We start from the raw sequence: 15,287 nt of genomic DNA on the forward strand, positions 1-15,287 counted from the left end.
CTGAGCGCCGAAGGGAAAACCTTCGTGCAGTCAATGCAGGCAACAGCGAACGCTGTATCCTTGAACGCCTCGGCCTCATAGCTGTTGGATGGTTGGGCTATTCCCTCAGCAAAACCACGCAAGTTTGCTTGGGGTCATTTGACCTACGTTTTCTAAGTCTTGCTGCACTTTAGGGCTCCACAGAGAGGTTGTCGCTGTCGTTTTTATTAAAAACAAACCAATCAGCCAACAACAGGAAAGTAGGAAGAAACCTGACCATGGATATTACAGTGGAATCACTTTTGCTTTATTTCGATCAATTACCGATCATTCAGTATCAATGTGCCATTAAAATATCTCCTTCTTCTCCTCCCTCCTTTCCCACACCCCAGCAAAAAAAAAAAAAAAAATCATTATAATGTCTGAATTAATTTACTTTACAAGAAAGAAGTTGGAAGGAAAGTTTGAGATTACAAGTGCACTTGCTTGATTCGAGCATTTGGGTTGGGTTTTGGCTTTTCTGTGCTTGGGGACAGGAGAGGAGAGCACCAAAAGACAGAAAGGAAGGAAGGAAAAGACCGAGGAGGGGACGCGTACAAAATCGCTATATATTTTTCGGTATCAAATTCCACGTGAAGTTCGAAATGGAGAAAGATGCAGCAGCAGCAGCAGCAGCCAGCTGGGACTCCGCTTAGGGCGCCCCGGGTGCAGTAACAAATAAAATAAAACTCTCACCTAAGTATAGAAACATCATAAGGTAGCTTTAAAAAACAAACAAACAGACAAGGTCGGGCCCTTGTGAAAAAGGTGCCTGAGTAAGACCCGTGAAGGCCGGGAGGAGAGGCCGCTGGTGCTCTCGCGCGCCCGCTCTCCCAGGCATTGTCTTTCGCTAAGGAGAACCTTCAATTCGTCGGGCCTTCTGCTCCTTCTTCTAGAAGGTCCTCCTGGGCTTCTGTCTTGGCCTCCTCTCCTTCCTTCCCCTCCTGCCTGCCGGCTGGGAACTTGTCTTTGTTGTTCTCCTTTTTCCACTTCATCCTCCTGTTCTGAAACCAGATCTTGACCTGCCTCTCCGTGAGTCCGAGGGCATGGGAGACCTCGATCCGCCTTTTCCTGGTCAGGTAGGGGTTAAAAAGGAACTCTTTCTCCAGCTCGAGAGTCTGGAAGCGGCTGTAGGTCTGTCTCCCTCTTCGCCTACCAGGAGCTGCTATTTGAGACGAAACAAAACAAAACAAAAACAAAAAAAAGCACAGCGTTTCTTTAAAACGAAACGAACCCCCCCCCTCAAATAAACTGAAAGCAAGTAGAACGCCCCCCACCCCGCACAAGACGCGTGCTTAGAGATCTGGAGAAAATCCTAAACTGGTTTACTAGGAAATAAGTCCCACGGGGGGTCTTCGTGACGCCCTAGGGAATAAATGTCATCTAACTCCGTGGGATGTACTTTCCACTGCATGACCAGAGGCTGAGGCAAGTATATTCGATCCAGCTGTATTCCAGCGAACAAATTTAGCACAGGCACGTTTATCCAGAAATAAATCCCACTGCACTCAGCAGGGCTTCCTCTCCAGGGAGGTGGTTAAGGAATCCCCTTTAAATCAAAGTACTCCGAGTTATCTGCTCTAGGGTTGTTTGCTTCGCAGCACCCCTCTGAAACAAGACTATTTTCTGAAGACTGGTCTAACTGTTTGTTTTTTTGTTTCATCCCACGATTCGTAACGTTTGTGGCTTAACGGCCTCCAGTACGTGGTGGGGTTGATTATCGGAGGGGGTGGAGGGAATCGTGGAAAGTGTGCTGGAACCTGGAAGTTATAACGGCAAAGCAATAATTGCATGTCAGTTATAGGTGAGAGAGAGAGAGAGAGAGAGAAGCGGGGATCTGAATTTAGGGGTAGATGCTGGGTTGTAATTTGTTGTGGAGAGAAAAAGCATGAGACGCACAGAGGGAAAATGGGGTTGTTGTAACAAAGGCAGGACTCGCATAGCTGTCAACTTTTCCCTTTTCTTGCGAGGAATCCTATTCGGAATAAGGGAATTTCCCTTTTTAAAAAAAGGGGGAAAGTTGACAGCTATGGGCAGGAGGGGAAAGGGAGAAAGAGAAGAAAGAAAGGACGCAGCGACTGGGTTGCCGCGGCGCCAAAGGCAAAGGGAAGCGGGGGGTTTCGCTCGCATCCAACCTTGTGGTCTCATCCAGGGGAACATTGGAGAAGGAGACGCGCCCTGATTTAAGTGCTCTGGGTCCTCGCCAATATTAGCACTGGACGATTTACAGTCAGGATACTGGACCAGCTCGGCCTCTTGGTGTGTCGTAAAAATCGGCTGTCTCTGTAAGTTATCGTATCCGTAAAACTTGGCAGGCTCTCCCGGACAAGGCAGGCCGGCGCAGGGGCCCTGCGGGGCCAGAGGAGGCGGCGGCTGCTGGTGGTGGTGGTAGGCTGAGGGGCTTGCTCCGGCTAGGTGCCCGTGGTGCCCGTGGTGCTGCTGGTGATGGTAGTAATCCGGGCCGCTGCCGCCCGAGCCAGGCCCAGGTGGGGGCTGCGGAGGGGGGAAGCCCGAGGCAGCGGCGGCGGCGGCGGCCGCTGCAGCCGCGCTGTTCCCGTAGAGCAGGGCGGCCGCGGCCGCGGCGGGCGCAAAGTGACAGTCGTAGTAAGCGGGATTGATGGGCTGCTCGCCCCCTCCTCCTGCTGCTGCTGCTGCTCCTGCCGCCGCAGCTGCCGCCGCCGCCGCCGCCGCTTTGTACTTGGAGTAGAGCGGATTGACGAAGTAGGAGCTCATCGGAGGGCGGCGGCAGGGGGGGCGGCGAGCGGAGGCGCCACCACCAGCAGCAGCAAGAGAAGGAGGAGCAGCAGCAGCAGCAGCTGGGCCAGCCGAAGCCCACGAACCACTGCCTCACTGCTCCTTCCTTACTCCTACTTTACTCAGCCGGGCCGCCGCTGCCACCACTGCGGACGGCAGCGCTGGGGAGGTCCGGAGCTGGGATCTAATCGCTGCCCGACTGACTGACCTGCCTCACTGCTTTTACTATTTCCTATTAGGCACACACAGGCAGCTCCGCCGCCGCCGCCGCAGCCACACACTCACATGGGCCGGAGTTCAGGGCAAGGCAGGAGAGCCTGTTGGCTTCGGTTTACACTCACCTCCCGGAGGCAGAAAACGAGCCCGGGGAAATAAATAAATAAATAACAACTCAGCAGCCCCATGCAGCCATCCATGCAGCCAAAGCTTGCCCCACCGGCTGTTCAGGCAAGCGGCCTCTCTTTCTTTCTTTCTTTCTTTCTTTCTTTCTTTCTTTCTTTCTTTCTTTCTTTCTTTCTTTCTTTCTTTCTTTCTCCCTCCCTCCCTCCCTCCCTCCCTCCCTCCCTCCCTCCCTCCCTTCCTTTCTCTCCCCACCCCCACCCGCTTCAGCCTCCACACCCTCAGCCGTATGCATATTTTCTCGAAAACTCACCAAGCAGAAAGAAAGTAGGAAAGATCAGGGCATTAGCACTGGGCTGTTGGATTGAGAGGTCTAGTGGAGTCCAGCTTGGGGTGGTGGGGAGGGAGTAGATGTGGTTTGGCTGGTATGGTGACAACCCCTGCTGTAATTTCTACTTTTATTTTTTTAATGAGACTATTCCTAGGCCAAGCCTTGAAGCATACCCTTCAACGTTTCTCCGATGAAAATAGGGACATCATTTTATTTTATTTTATTTTATTTTATTTTATTTTATTTTATTTTATTTTATTTTATTTTATTTTATTTTATTATTTTTTACCCTGCCCATCTGACTGCTACTCTGGGAGGCTTCCAACATACTAAAAACATAATAAAAACGTTGAACATTGAACAACTTCCCTATGCAGGGCTGTCTTCAGATGTCTTCTAAAAAAAGTTCTATAGTTCTCTCCTCGGCTGGGGGAGCGGGGTTGTCGCATAAGCCATCATTAGATCCTTAGAGCCCTGAGACATGAAGACATCATAAAGGAGGACACGTGTCTCTGGACGTGTACAGAGTTTTGACCCAACTCCCACACACACCAGGGGTGATAGGGGACCAGAGCTTCCACTTCCGGAATCAAAGGGCACGGCTTTTAGGCAAGCCCTGAGCAGTGGTGCCGCTGCCCACCCCCACCCCCATAAAGCCATTATCCACCGGCATTGGAGAAGGGAGGGTGTTGTTCCTGCGCTCAAATCCAATGGTATTGGTAAAGTCCAGGCCCAGAAGGTCATAAACCATCAAAGGATGGAGGGGGCAAGGGCAGGGGGAGGCCCAGGCAAAGGGCGGAGATGTTGGGCAGCAAAACTAGGCGAAATCAGTGGGTGTTTTTGCCATTGATCTCAATGGAATGTGGATTTCCATTAGGTGAGCAAGTAAATAAGTATAAGTAAAATAAATGAGGCCGAGGGGATGGAATGCCAGCTCAGGCTAGCAGGCCGATTTCAAACGCGATGCCCATTTACCCTTGACGCACTGCGCGCCTGGCTGCAGATCCCGGATTAATTGATACTTAATGGAAGTCATGTCCATGAATATGCTTTCCATCATTTCACCCTTGGTGGACGTCATTAGCCAAGCCAAGCCAAGCGAGGGAAAGTGGCGGGTGGATGGCATTGAGTGAACGAGTATGGGGTGCAACACCGGCGAGCATTAGCATAGCTGGCGGGGCCGGAATCCCAAATAAAGGAATGTTTTCCGAAGTGGAAGGGACTGGGAGAGGGAAGAGGCTGAGGAAGAGGAGGACAGAGGGATCGCGCCGCAGTAGCCTTTCCCCCAACTCCCCGGACAGTACAGGCCGCTGCCCGCATTTAAGCGCCTTCCTTTCCAGAGCGGGAGGGCCAAGGCTGGCTCCTCTTTTCTTGGTTTTGGGGAGCCACCCGAGAAAGGCGCGCGGGACTTTCCTGTTTCCCCCTGACACTTGGGGTGGACCGAGGAATCTGGTGAAAGGGACGGGGGTGGTTCAGCCTGTTAGATCCGATGTAGGAATTCGAATACACACGACCTTTCTTTTCGGGTGCGGGGAGCAGTTTCCCTGTGGTTAGAACCAAAGCGGCTGAACATTCCCCGTGTGGAATGCAATAGTGTGGACAGATTCCGAGATGCAGTAGCGTTTGCCCTCATTTTTTGTGGAAGGGAGAAAGGGGCGGAGCGGAGGCTATTAATATTATTAATATTAATATTATTATTAACCACACACAGAGACAGAGAAGCGTGAGAAGACAGAGACGACAGTCTGGTGTGAGTTCAATAAAATTCTTGTGGTTACATGATATGTCTCTTTGTCGTTGTCCTCTCACAATAAGTTCTTCTTCTTCTTCACAAATTCTAGCATCTATCCCCCGCCCGCCACGTTTATTCACGAACCGCCTTGTGATCTTCGGGTGAAAGGCGGTATACACATTTTATTATTAATAATGATTAAAATGTATTTAACTTTAATAACAAAAGACATAGGGGTAGGGAAAAGAAAATTCCACAATAATTTAAGGAATCGAACATTGGAGTGTAACTTGGGAGATGCGAGAGGAAGAAGAGCGTTTTGAGGAAGCTTCCCCATCCAGTTGTGTTGAGGAAAGAAGGTTGCAGTATTGCTTAATCACTGCTGTGCTGGATCTTAGATAAACCAAACTCTGCTACTTACGCTGTGAAAATACGTTCCCGTCTATGCAGTAAAACAGGCACCCTACTGATACAGATGGAATCATTTTTATCTGCAGAAATAGATCCGGGCCTTATAAGCTTTTCTCCAGTGTTGACAGTGTAGAGTTTGCTCGAGTGGAGTTACCTGGTCTCCTCAGTTGTAACTATTTCAGATTCATCAGAGCAAATGTTGAAGCGCGGAATGAAAGACCAAATCCAGCGCTTTCTTGGCGTGGTCTCTTGGGATACAGGGGAGATCCAAATTCTCCAGTGAATTCATTTTCTCCTATTTAGTCTAAAGAAAACCCCTTTCTGTTTATTAAGCATATCAGATAACACCCTTTAGAGATGTTTTGTTAAGATGCATAATTGTGTGCGCATCTTTTTAGATTCTGAAATCCTACCTAGGTGGTAGGAGGTATGGGTGTGTGTGTGTGAGGAAATCAAATACAAGTTTAATGGCAATGCAATGGAAAACCCTTTCGTTGCAGCTGAGTCTCTTTTAGAAAAAGAGAGGTCCCATAAACCTAATCGGACTCTATATTTCCTGGGTTTGAAAAAAGAGTACCTTCCTGAATATAGAACACTTTCTGGTGGTGGTTAGAATAACAATCAGAAAACAAGCTGCGGCCATAAGATGTTGGATCAGCATTAATTCTTCCTTTTATGTAAAACGTGCTTTCTATACGCATACATATTTATAATTGAAATGACGTGTTCGCGTCGAACTTTTTGTATAAATTCTGAAAATGAAAATAATGAATTGATTTCGCCTGTAGACACAAATAGCCCCCCCCCCGCGCTTCTATTTTACACGCCCATAGTTTGCAGAAATTAAATTTGGTGTCACTGGCAAATTTATACGGGTGGATACTTTTTCAGGTGCTGACTGCGTACATCTCGCCACTTAATTAGTTAGATCATAGTAAAGAACGGTCATGTTCGTTTATTTTTAGCTACAAACACAAAATTCATTGATTAAAAGAAACAGCCTCTACATATTTTAAATAAACAAATAATCCTGGCCGAATACAGAAAATTATCAGAATATGGAGCAACACCGCCCTCTAGTGGTGAGATGAAATCTTGTTCGGCAACCCGGGTTGAGGCCACATGTTTATGCTTTTTCTACAATGAATGTGAAAGAAAGATATTTGCAAGGAACACTTGGTTGTTGTTTCTAATAAAATATTTCTTTTTCGTTGGCTAAAGACGATTAAAGTCATGCAAAAAAAAAATTCCAAGGAGCGTGCAATTGTCACAAAGAATGAGAAATATCCTTCATATTTACAAATAAGTCCTACATCTTGAATGACGGGGAAATGTTTATACAATAAATACACAATGCTGCCATTTGTTATCAAGACCACATGACTTTAATCATAGGAATTTTGCTTAACCAAAGAAACGACTTCTTAAGCCTAATGAAGTCAGATTAAGTGAAAGCACGAACGAGGAAGCACATTGCTGTTCCAATGCAGCTTGCATAAAAACCAAACCTCTTGTTTTGTCTGTCTGCTTCTGTTCTATTCTTCGATTTCAAGCTCAGAAACCTTCCTGCCTTGAACTTGCCTATGTCATTTTATTTCTACCTTTCCCCATCGGAGTGCTGGTCAGTTTCGGCTTACGCGCTTACACTTGGAATCATGACAACATCCACGTTTCTGCTTTATTGTGACACTCAACATATCCAAAAAGAAACGGACTCTTAAGTAAATGTTACTCGGCTTATTGGAAGGGGAGGGCTAGTGGTTCGGGTATGGCATCATTTCCATGTTTCCAAGCAAATCCAGCTACATAAACTGGGCTGCAGTGGCATTTTGAAATAAATAAACGTGGACTTGGGTTCAAACCTCGGCAAGTTTAGATTCGGTCGCATTCCGGCCAACGCTTAAGTGTCGCCCGTTTCAAGGTCTATGTATTGCCCTAACCTTTACGGGTGTTGTTGCTCTTGCCCTTTTTGCACACCAAGGTTCCTCCTATAAGCTCTTCGTCTTTTTTGTTTTTTTGTTTTCAAAAGAATCCCTGACTTTCTAATATATGGCTACTTCCAGGTCCATTGGCATACCCAGCCGAATTGGTCTTAATCTCCCCACTTTTCAGTCTTCAGCGGCGTCCAAACTGCCGTCTCGCCCAGCCGGGGTGACATATTGAAATTTATAGTACGGATTTTAAGACCTGGTTTTGTCTGCATCGGTGTTCTATCCTAACAAACGCAAACATCAAAATAAGATGGTCTCAAAGAGAGAAAAGCGCCATCTCATATCGTAAACTCATTAGGTCCAGACGTCTAGCCTTCTCAATGGTTTTATTACGCCTCGGTTCTTCCTGTTTTAAAAAGAATTATAGGTATAGGGTTGACAATGAATGGGGAAGCAAGGCAACACCTTTTCCTAGGCCTTAATCGCTGTGGGTCTTTCTGAGGGGAAGGGGGAAGTGATAGCATCTACAGACCCCCAGGTCTCTGTGCCTGTTTCCCTTCACCTTAAATCTTCTTTCAAATGGCTTGAGAGGCCATGTTTTCCTCGAGACGCTTAATTAAAATGGTGTCTCACATCAGAACAATGCTTCTCTCCTTCTCTAAAATATCCTAGAAGCCTGCCGCCCACCCCTCAATGTGCATTGTGTGTGTGTGTGTGTGTGTGTTGGTGTATTTAAATACAATGTACACACAGCTAAAGTTTAAATACAATGTACACACAGCTAAAGTTTAACACTTGGACGTTCCATTTATTTCCATCGAGGAGTTATGCATGTGCTGAAATCTCTACATCAGGGTGGCTTCAAAGTGCTTATCAGAAATCCACATATGCGCGCACACACACACATAACGCGCGTATATCTGGTGATATGTGCCGATAACGGTATGATCGAAAAGGACGTATACTGAAGCAGCTCTTGACAAATACCGACAGAGCTTATCACCATGTCTATCTATGGAGTGTCTTTAAGGTTCAAGAGTTTGAATGGGCGACATGGTGTCATAATTATGAACCAACTTCAGTCTTATTTGAGGACAGCGGGTTTTGCCCTATGTTGTCCCTACAGATCCCCACCCCACCCCACTCCACCCCCTACCCCAGAAATTGCTACATGAACCTTTCGGTTTTGGGTATGTTTGGGATTTATTTATTTTTTGAAGAAAGACAACAAAGTTCGAGCCACGCACCGCCATCCACCACTCACAATTGCAATCAGGAAATATTCTCGGGAAAGAAGGTCGTACAGGCTATGAACCCGGGGCAAACGCTCTCGACCTGCCCTAGTATGTATCTCCGCATATTTAGATCGTTGCTTAAAGACCAGTTCTTTTGCTCGGTTGATGGCAGAGGTGTGGGGAGAGATTTGGGAGCAAGTCAGGTTCAAATAGAAAAGATATCAAGGAGGAGTGGGGAAGGAAAGGAAGCAGGGCGGGCGGGGGTCATGCAGGCCTGCTTCTATACTAGCTGTTATACAGTTGACCTGCTGAAACCCTTCCTTCGTGTCCACGATTTGTATAATAGTATTCAGGAGTGGAGAATGATGAACCTGTGTCGATGGAGACCTCCTGCCTCTCTAGGAACAGAGGAAGCGTCCCTTCGTCTGCAGATGGCTTCCTGCGGGTTATAGGCAAGGCTTCTTTAAAACAGAAAAGAGAGCGCAGAAAGACTGGGTTTTTCTCTTTTTTTCCCTTTTCTCTCTTTTCTTTCTCTCTCTCTCTTTTTGGAGGGGGCGGCGGTTTCGTTTATAGCCAGGCGCTGTCTGTTTATTTACATTCTGTAGACAGAAGTCAAAGGCAAACCGCGGGCGCGTTTGCACATGTCATTCCCCAGCACACGCAAAAAAAACCCATCTTCCCAGTCACCCAAACGTTGGGAATTTTATTATTACTGTTATTTCACCAGCTCAGCCTTTATTATAATAACCTATGACAATTACATTATTATTATTATTATTATTATTATTATTATTATTTAAAAAATTAAGTCCTTAGGTAGAGTTCCAGGCCTTCAGGCAATGGGGACGGGTGCTCAGAACTGTTAAGCCGCAGAACTGCGGGGGCCTGTGGAAGTTAATACTGTTTCAAGTACCGCTTTTAATACAGTGCACTGGAGAGGATGAAACGGGCAGCCAGGGGGGAGATAATAAAAATATTTTATATTAAAAAAAAAAAACATTTCACAGCCTCGATCTGGCAAGACTGTTGCTATGCATAATCTGCAGAAGAAAAGCGATGATGGGTCTGGAGTTCTCCCCTCCCCCCTCTCCGCTTTTACGTTTTTGAAAGTCCGAGGTAAACGCACTATTGCCATCAAGGTAATCCTCGCAGTCATTCAATATTATCGTCTTCATCGCCGCCTTTGCCTTCAGTTTGGAAAACCGACTGTCCCCCCACCTTACAACCCCGCCACTCTCTCTCTCTCTCTCTCTCTCTCTCTCTCTCTCTCTCTCTAGTCTAGGGTTACTTGGAAGTAGCATGTCAAACATTTAGTATTTAGATAAAGCTCCCCCCCCAAAAAAAAAACCTAACGTGCACTCACAATATCTTAAAACCAAACTTGGAGGCGCGGGGAAAGAAGCAACTTTTACCAAATACATTCTCCACACCGAACCCTTTCCTTTCCAAAATACCTGACATCGACCACATTACTGCTATCTAAAGAATAAACCCACCAGATCAATAGGAAGTTTCGAGCCAGTGGACCTGGCAACATAATATTAATATTAATATTAATAATGACAATAATAATTAATATCGATACTTTTGTGTGTATCTTCATAAGAAAGCCCAGCACATTTCCACAAACGCACGCACGCACGGACACCCTCAAGGCGCTAGTCCCCTTTATTTCCTTTTTCCTTGTTCATCTTTTTCATTTTCATTCTTCGGTTCTGAAACCATATTTTAACCTGTCTCTCGGTCAGGTTTAAAATCCTAGCCACTTCGTAACGGCGGTCGCGGGTGAGGTACATATTAAAGAGGAATTCCTTTTCCAGTTCCAGAGTTTGGAATTTTGTGTAAGGGCAACGCTTTTTCCTCGTGGAACGAGCGTGAATCCAGTTCGCGGCGGGGTTATCTGGAGAAGGGAGAGCAAGAAGGGGGGGGGGAGAGAAGGTCAGGGTTCTGAGGGAGAAGAGGGACAGGCATTGAAGTAGGGGAGGTCGTTAAATTAATTTAACGGAGGATGCCTGCTCTTTTCACAATTGAGGAGGAATTATCATAAAACCTTGAATGGCCCGGTCTGTTTACTGTACAAATGATGTCTTCTTGATGGCCGTAGGTGGTTATGGGGAGCCTTTTTTATGGGTGCTTGTTGCCGCTTGCGCTCGAGTAGGCGTCTAGACGTTTTTATAGGTTAGTAAAACTATCGGTTTTGCACATTGGAGCCTTACAGGTTGGGGCAATAAATCAAAGCGGGTGCAATTTCTTTTCTTTCTCTCTCTGGCTGGGATTTTTTTTTTTTTTTTAAACTTACTTGGGTCAAGTTGCTGCTGAGGCTTCTCCTCCTTCAGATCGCTGCTGGGGCTAGCATTGCGGCTGCAACCAGACGCTGGCTTGGCCGGGGTGGCGGTACTGCTGCTGCTGCTGCTGTTGCTGCTGGTGATATTGCTGGTGGCTGCAGCTACGGCGGCCGCAACCGGGTGAGAAGAACCGTTGCTCACTGTTGCTGCCGCCGTCGCCTTCTCGCGGGGCTCTGCCAGGAAGGAATTGCACGTGTACTCGGGCCCATTGACCCCCGAGGGCTCCCTAGACGGCGCGCACTCAGTTCTTTTGGAAGGAGAATCGGAGCTGCAAGACGAGGAGGAAGAGGAGATGGTGGCAGAGGAGGAGGAGGAAGGAGAGGGCCCCACCGGACCGGCGGCGGCGGCGGCGGCTGCTGCCCCGCTCTCCGGCTTGACGATCCCATAGTGGCGCGCGCTGGAGGAGCCACCGCCGGCGCCGTTGGAGGCGATGCTGGTCGCCGCTGCTGCAGCAGCCGCGGCACCAGCGGCGGAGACGTTGCTGTTGCCTCCGCCGCCGTTGCCGGGGCTGCTGGGGAAAGAGGCGAAGGGCTCAATCCAGGAGCGCACGTATCTGCCTCCGCCGCCTCCGCCGCCCTCGCCCGGTCCGCCTAAGTGCGGCTGGGGCATGTAAGGGTGGTAAATGCCGGGCATGGGCGCAGGAGGCTGAGGGTGCACGGCGGGCCACGAGGCTGGGAAGACGGCCGACTTGGGCGCGAAGCTGCAGGAGGAGAAATCCGAGCCCTCGGCCACCACACCTGAGGGTGGCCTGGGGGTCGCATGGTGACCTCCCTGCAGGAACCGGGCAGCCCCTCCGATGCCGCCGACGCCTCCTCCTGCTGCTCCTGCTCCTCCGACGCCGCCACCGTACACTTCCTCGCTGTCGTGGCCTATGAGGGAATCGACATAGTAGTTACTGAGGGTGCCGCCGGTCGACATTTTTTGGAGGCTCCCTCCGTAGCAGGGCATATGATGGGGGGAAGGCAAAAAAGGTTACTCTGTTAACTGTAGATGATCGCCTGGCCCGGAGAACAATCGTAGTATTTTGCAGGCGGCCGGGCTCAGCCATTGGTCCCTCCGCCCACGTGATCATATTTACCAATACTCCAAGTAAATCAATCCGCTAAACTGAAGGGGTTGCTGTGATTCAAGCGGAGTTGGTGTGGTGGGGAAAGAAGGAAAAGGAAAAAACCCAAGAAGGCAACAAGCTAAGACAACAACCTCCTACCGCCTTAAAAAACAAAACAAAACAAAAAAACCCTCATTCCCATCCTCTAAGGAAAACACTAGTCTCCAAAACGTGTAATTGTATACAGGCAGAGAGAGAGAGAGGGAATCCTTCCACTCTCTTGCCTTAGCAGGACTCCAAGCGGGCGTGGCGCGCTACTAGCAGAAGCAAGTTCGGGGACTATTTGTTCGCCTCCTTTGAGAGATTCCTGCCATTCATTCCTCTGCCATCAGCCTCAAGCACGGAAGTTCTGCGAAGGCTTGGCTTGTCCTTGTCTTTGGAAGCTGCCGAGGAAAACCCCCATTGAAATCATAATAAGAGAGAGAGAGAGAGAGAGAGAGAGAGAGAGAGAGAGAGAGAGAGATGGGGAGGGGGAGCCCAGCGAGATCCCCGCCTGTGAAAACAAACCCTGCCAAAAACTGAGAGTGTGTAACGACTCCTCATAAAACAGGGAAATGTTACAGTAAAAAAGAAAAGAAAAGAAAGCGCAACAATGCAGGAGAGGGCCATTTTCCAGAACAGCTCTTGGTGTCGTTTCCTTTAAAAGGAAAAAAAAGGAAAGGAAAAACAGCAACACAGGGGCAGAATTGAATGAGTGAAAAGAGAGAGAGAGAGAGAGAGGAAGGAAAGAGCTGCCCATTGTGTTGTTTTAAAACAGGTGGAAGACCTCTCCGCAATGATTTTATGCCTTTCAATAAAAATTTTATGAGGTGCATTTGATTATAGATTAATGTGTCCTTCTAATAAAATGGACTGATGGCACACGAGAAAATCTCTCTCTCTCTCTCTCTCTCTCTCTCCACCAGTCTTTACTACAGTTTTCAAACTTTGGATTCAAACGGGGGCGTTGTCATTACTTCCAAGGTACTCCAGAGTTTGGGAGGCTAAAATGCACGGAATGAATGAATGAATGAATGAATGAACGAGCCCCAAAACGCCGCAGCCCTTTGGACAAGATCTCATTGTAAATCGAGCCTGCTTTGCAAACATTCTGCGAGAATGTCAAACTCGAGGCACTAGGGGCTAGAACTTATCCCTCTCCCCCCCCCCCCCCACCTCAACACCTTCCATTCCTTAATTTTATTTCCTGGATATTTCCTAGTAAGCACAAACTCCTCCTCCGCCAACCCCCAACCCACCATAGAAGTCAAGGAGATTCAATTTGGTTCAACCACCTTTATTATTTACTCGCAGAGACCAAGTACTGTATCCAGGGTGGGTTTTGAACCTGAAGCGAAAGCTACGCCGAGGATTTGAAGCCAACTGAGCCATTTATTATCATTCCTCTTTTCCCCCTTCTTCTTCTTCTTCTTCTTCTTCTTCTTCTTCTTCTTCTTCTTCTTCTTCTTCTTCTTCTTCTTCTTCTTCTTCTTCTGCTGTTTGATTCTGAGAAAGCCTAATATGATTGACTGATGAAAGAACGTGCAGGGCTACTTCAAATCCAAATCTTTGCTTGGAAGAAAACAAAGGAAGACGAGAAACGCAGCGAGGGAAGCAGACAGGACTGCCCTACATATCTGGTGGTTCTCTGGACGCTGGGACCAGATTTGTAGGAATCCACCTCTCTCACTCTTTGGTCTCTTTGGGTTTTATTTATTGTAACTTACTGTTTTCTTTATGTGCGATGGAACTCACGCCCACTTCCTTACCTCTCTCTCTCTTTCTCTGTGTGTCTACATACACTCAATGTTCATGCTCACATACCAGTTCAAAACAACATAAGGATGTGGAAGCCATTGCCCTCGATTCCAGCTGGATTCACTTTCAGAGGAAAACGAATTTGAATCATAGCCCTAAGTGCCATTTTTCTCACGGCAACATCACTGAGTGTTTATTGAGAGCGAGTAAAAAGGAAAGGGGCAAAAAAAACCTCCAAATATCTGTAGGTTTCTCAGTGAGGGAGAGACGCTTTTATACTGAAGTTATGGATATTACAAGACGAAAACACAAAGTCACAGCTCTGCATAACATCTCACAAATACCCAACGACCTGGTGTTAGCAAAGACAGAGAGAGTATACCTATCATCTGTGTACATGACTATATAGGCTACAAATACATACATAGGTTTTGTGCGCGCGCCTGCATACATACATGACATCTTCTGTACTCCCTTTGAATTTAGATACACACAGCTTACTATTGATAAATCAGTACCCCAAAAAGCATCTATCTATATAAGAACAACTTTATCAGACAATTAACCAAAACACTGGGGTCGGGTTGGAGAGATGTGATGTCACTCGTTCTTTCATGAACTGTCTGGGTGTCATTAGGCAAGAAAATATTTCCAACATGTTAGAGGCAATTTCCTGATTTGGAAGTCAAGGAGGGGCATTTGTTGTTAGTTACGAGCTCATTTCTCCAGAAGCTGAGGCCGCAATTTCTCAAGGCCCCCCCTTTTTTTCTTTCTTTCTTTCTTTCAGGTGAAAGCATTCCCAAGTATTTGGACTTCAGCCGGGAGTCATGTTCATTTGCAAACTCCTTTTAAGGGACTTTCTGCTTCGGATCTCCCCACCCGACCCCCACCCCGCCTTCCTAACCCCTTTCCCAAGATAAAGTGGCTGTGAGCAAGATTTCGCAGCGATGTCGGAGGAGGGCGTTGCGGAGAGTCGTGAACTTCGTTATCCTGATGTAGGCTACAACGAAGGAACCACAGAAAACAAACACACACACAAAGCAAAATAACCCAGGATTGTCAGGAAACCAAAACGTGTGAGCGTTTAGAGTCAAAAGTGGGGGAAATGCTCTGTAGACAGAGATTAGGCAATATGGCTTCTTTCTTCTTTTATTTTTTTACAACACTGCAAGTAGGAAGCTAATAATAATAATAATAATAATAATAATAATTGTGTCTAGGGTGCATGAAAAGCAAGGGAGGTGAAATGGAATAAAACAACCGAATTTATCTCGCAAGCTGTATTTGTAACGATATATACAAACTGCAGTAAGGATTTGCAATCAGAGCACATTTAAGCTGGCAAT

At 47.2% G+C, this 15,287-nt stretch overlaps 2 protein-coding genes across 3 annotated transcripts; both read right to left on the reverse strand.

Annotated features, from left to right (window-relative positions):
- Positions 1–264: 264 nt before the first annotated feature.
- On the reverse strand, positions 265–2,907 carry HOXD8 (homeobox D8). The gene is made up of 2 exons (XM_033167661.1): positions 2,154–2,907; positions 265–1,183 (listed from the first exon to the last, which is right to left on the reverse strand). Exons 1-2 carry the CDS (start codon positions 2,749–2,751, stop codon positions 882–884), a joined length of 900 nt encoding a protein of 299 aa, XP_033023552.1. The 5' UTR covers positions 2,752–2,907; the 3' UTR covers positions 265–881.
- Positions 2,908–7,583: 4,676 nt separating this feature from the next.
- HOXD9 (homeobox D9) lies at positions 7,584–12,248 on the reverse strand. 2 transcript variants are annotated; one of them, XM_033167650.1, is made up of 2 exons: positions 11,051–12,248; positions 7,584–7,922 (listed from the first exon to the last, which is right to left on the reverse strand). In XM_033167650.1, exons 1-2 carry the CDS (start codon positions 12,042–12,044, stop codon positions 7,906–7,908), a joined length of 1,011 nt encoding a protein of 336 aa, XP_033023541.1. In that variant the 5' UTR covers positions 12,045–12,248; the 3' UTR covers positions 7,584–7,905. The 2 variants fall into 2 exon arrangements, with proteins under 2 accessions (XP_033023541.1, XP_033023533.1); XM_033167642.1 differs by lacking the exon at positions 7,584–7,922 and adding an exon at positions 10,402–10,651.
- Between the last annotated feature and the right edge of the window lie 3,039 nt (positions 12,249–15,287).

Source organism: Lacerta agilis, chromosome 1, assembly GCF_009819535.1.
Source record: "Lacerta agilis isolate rLacAgi1 chromosome 1, rLacAgi1.pri, whole genome shotgun sequence".
Taxonomy (NCBI): domain Eukaryota; kingdom Metazoa; phylum Chordata; class Lepidosauria; order Squamata; family Lacertidae; genus Lacerta; species Lacerta agilis.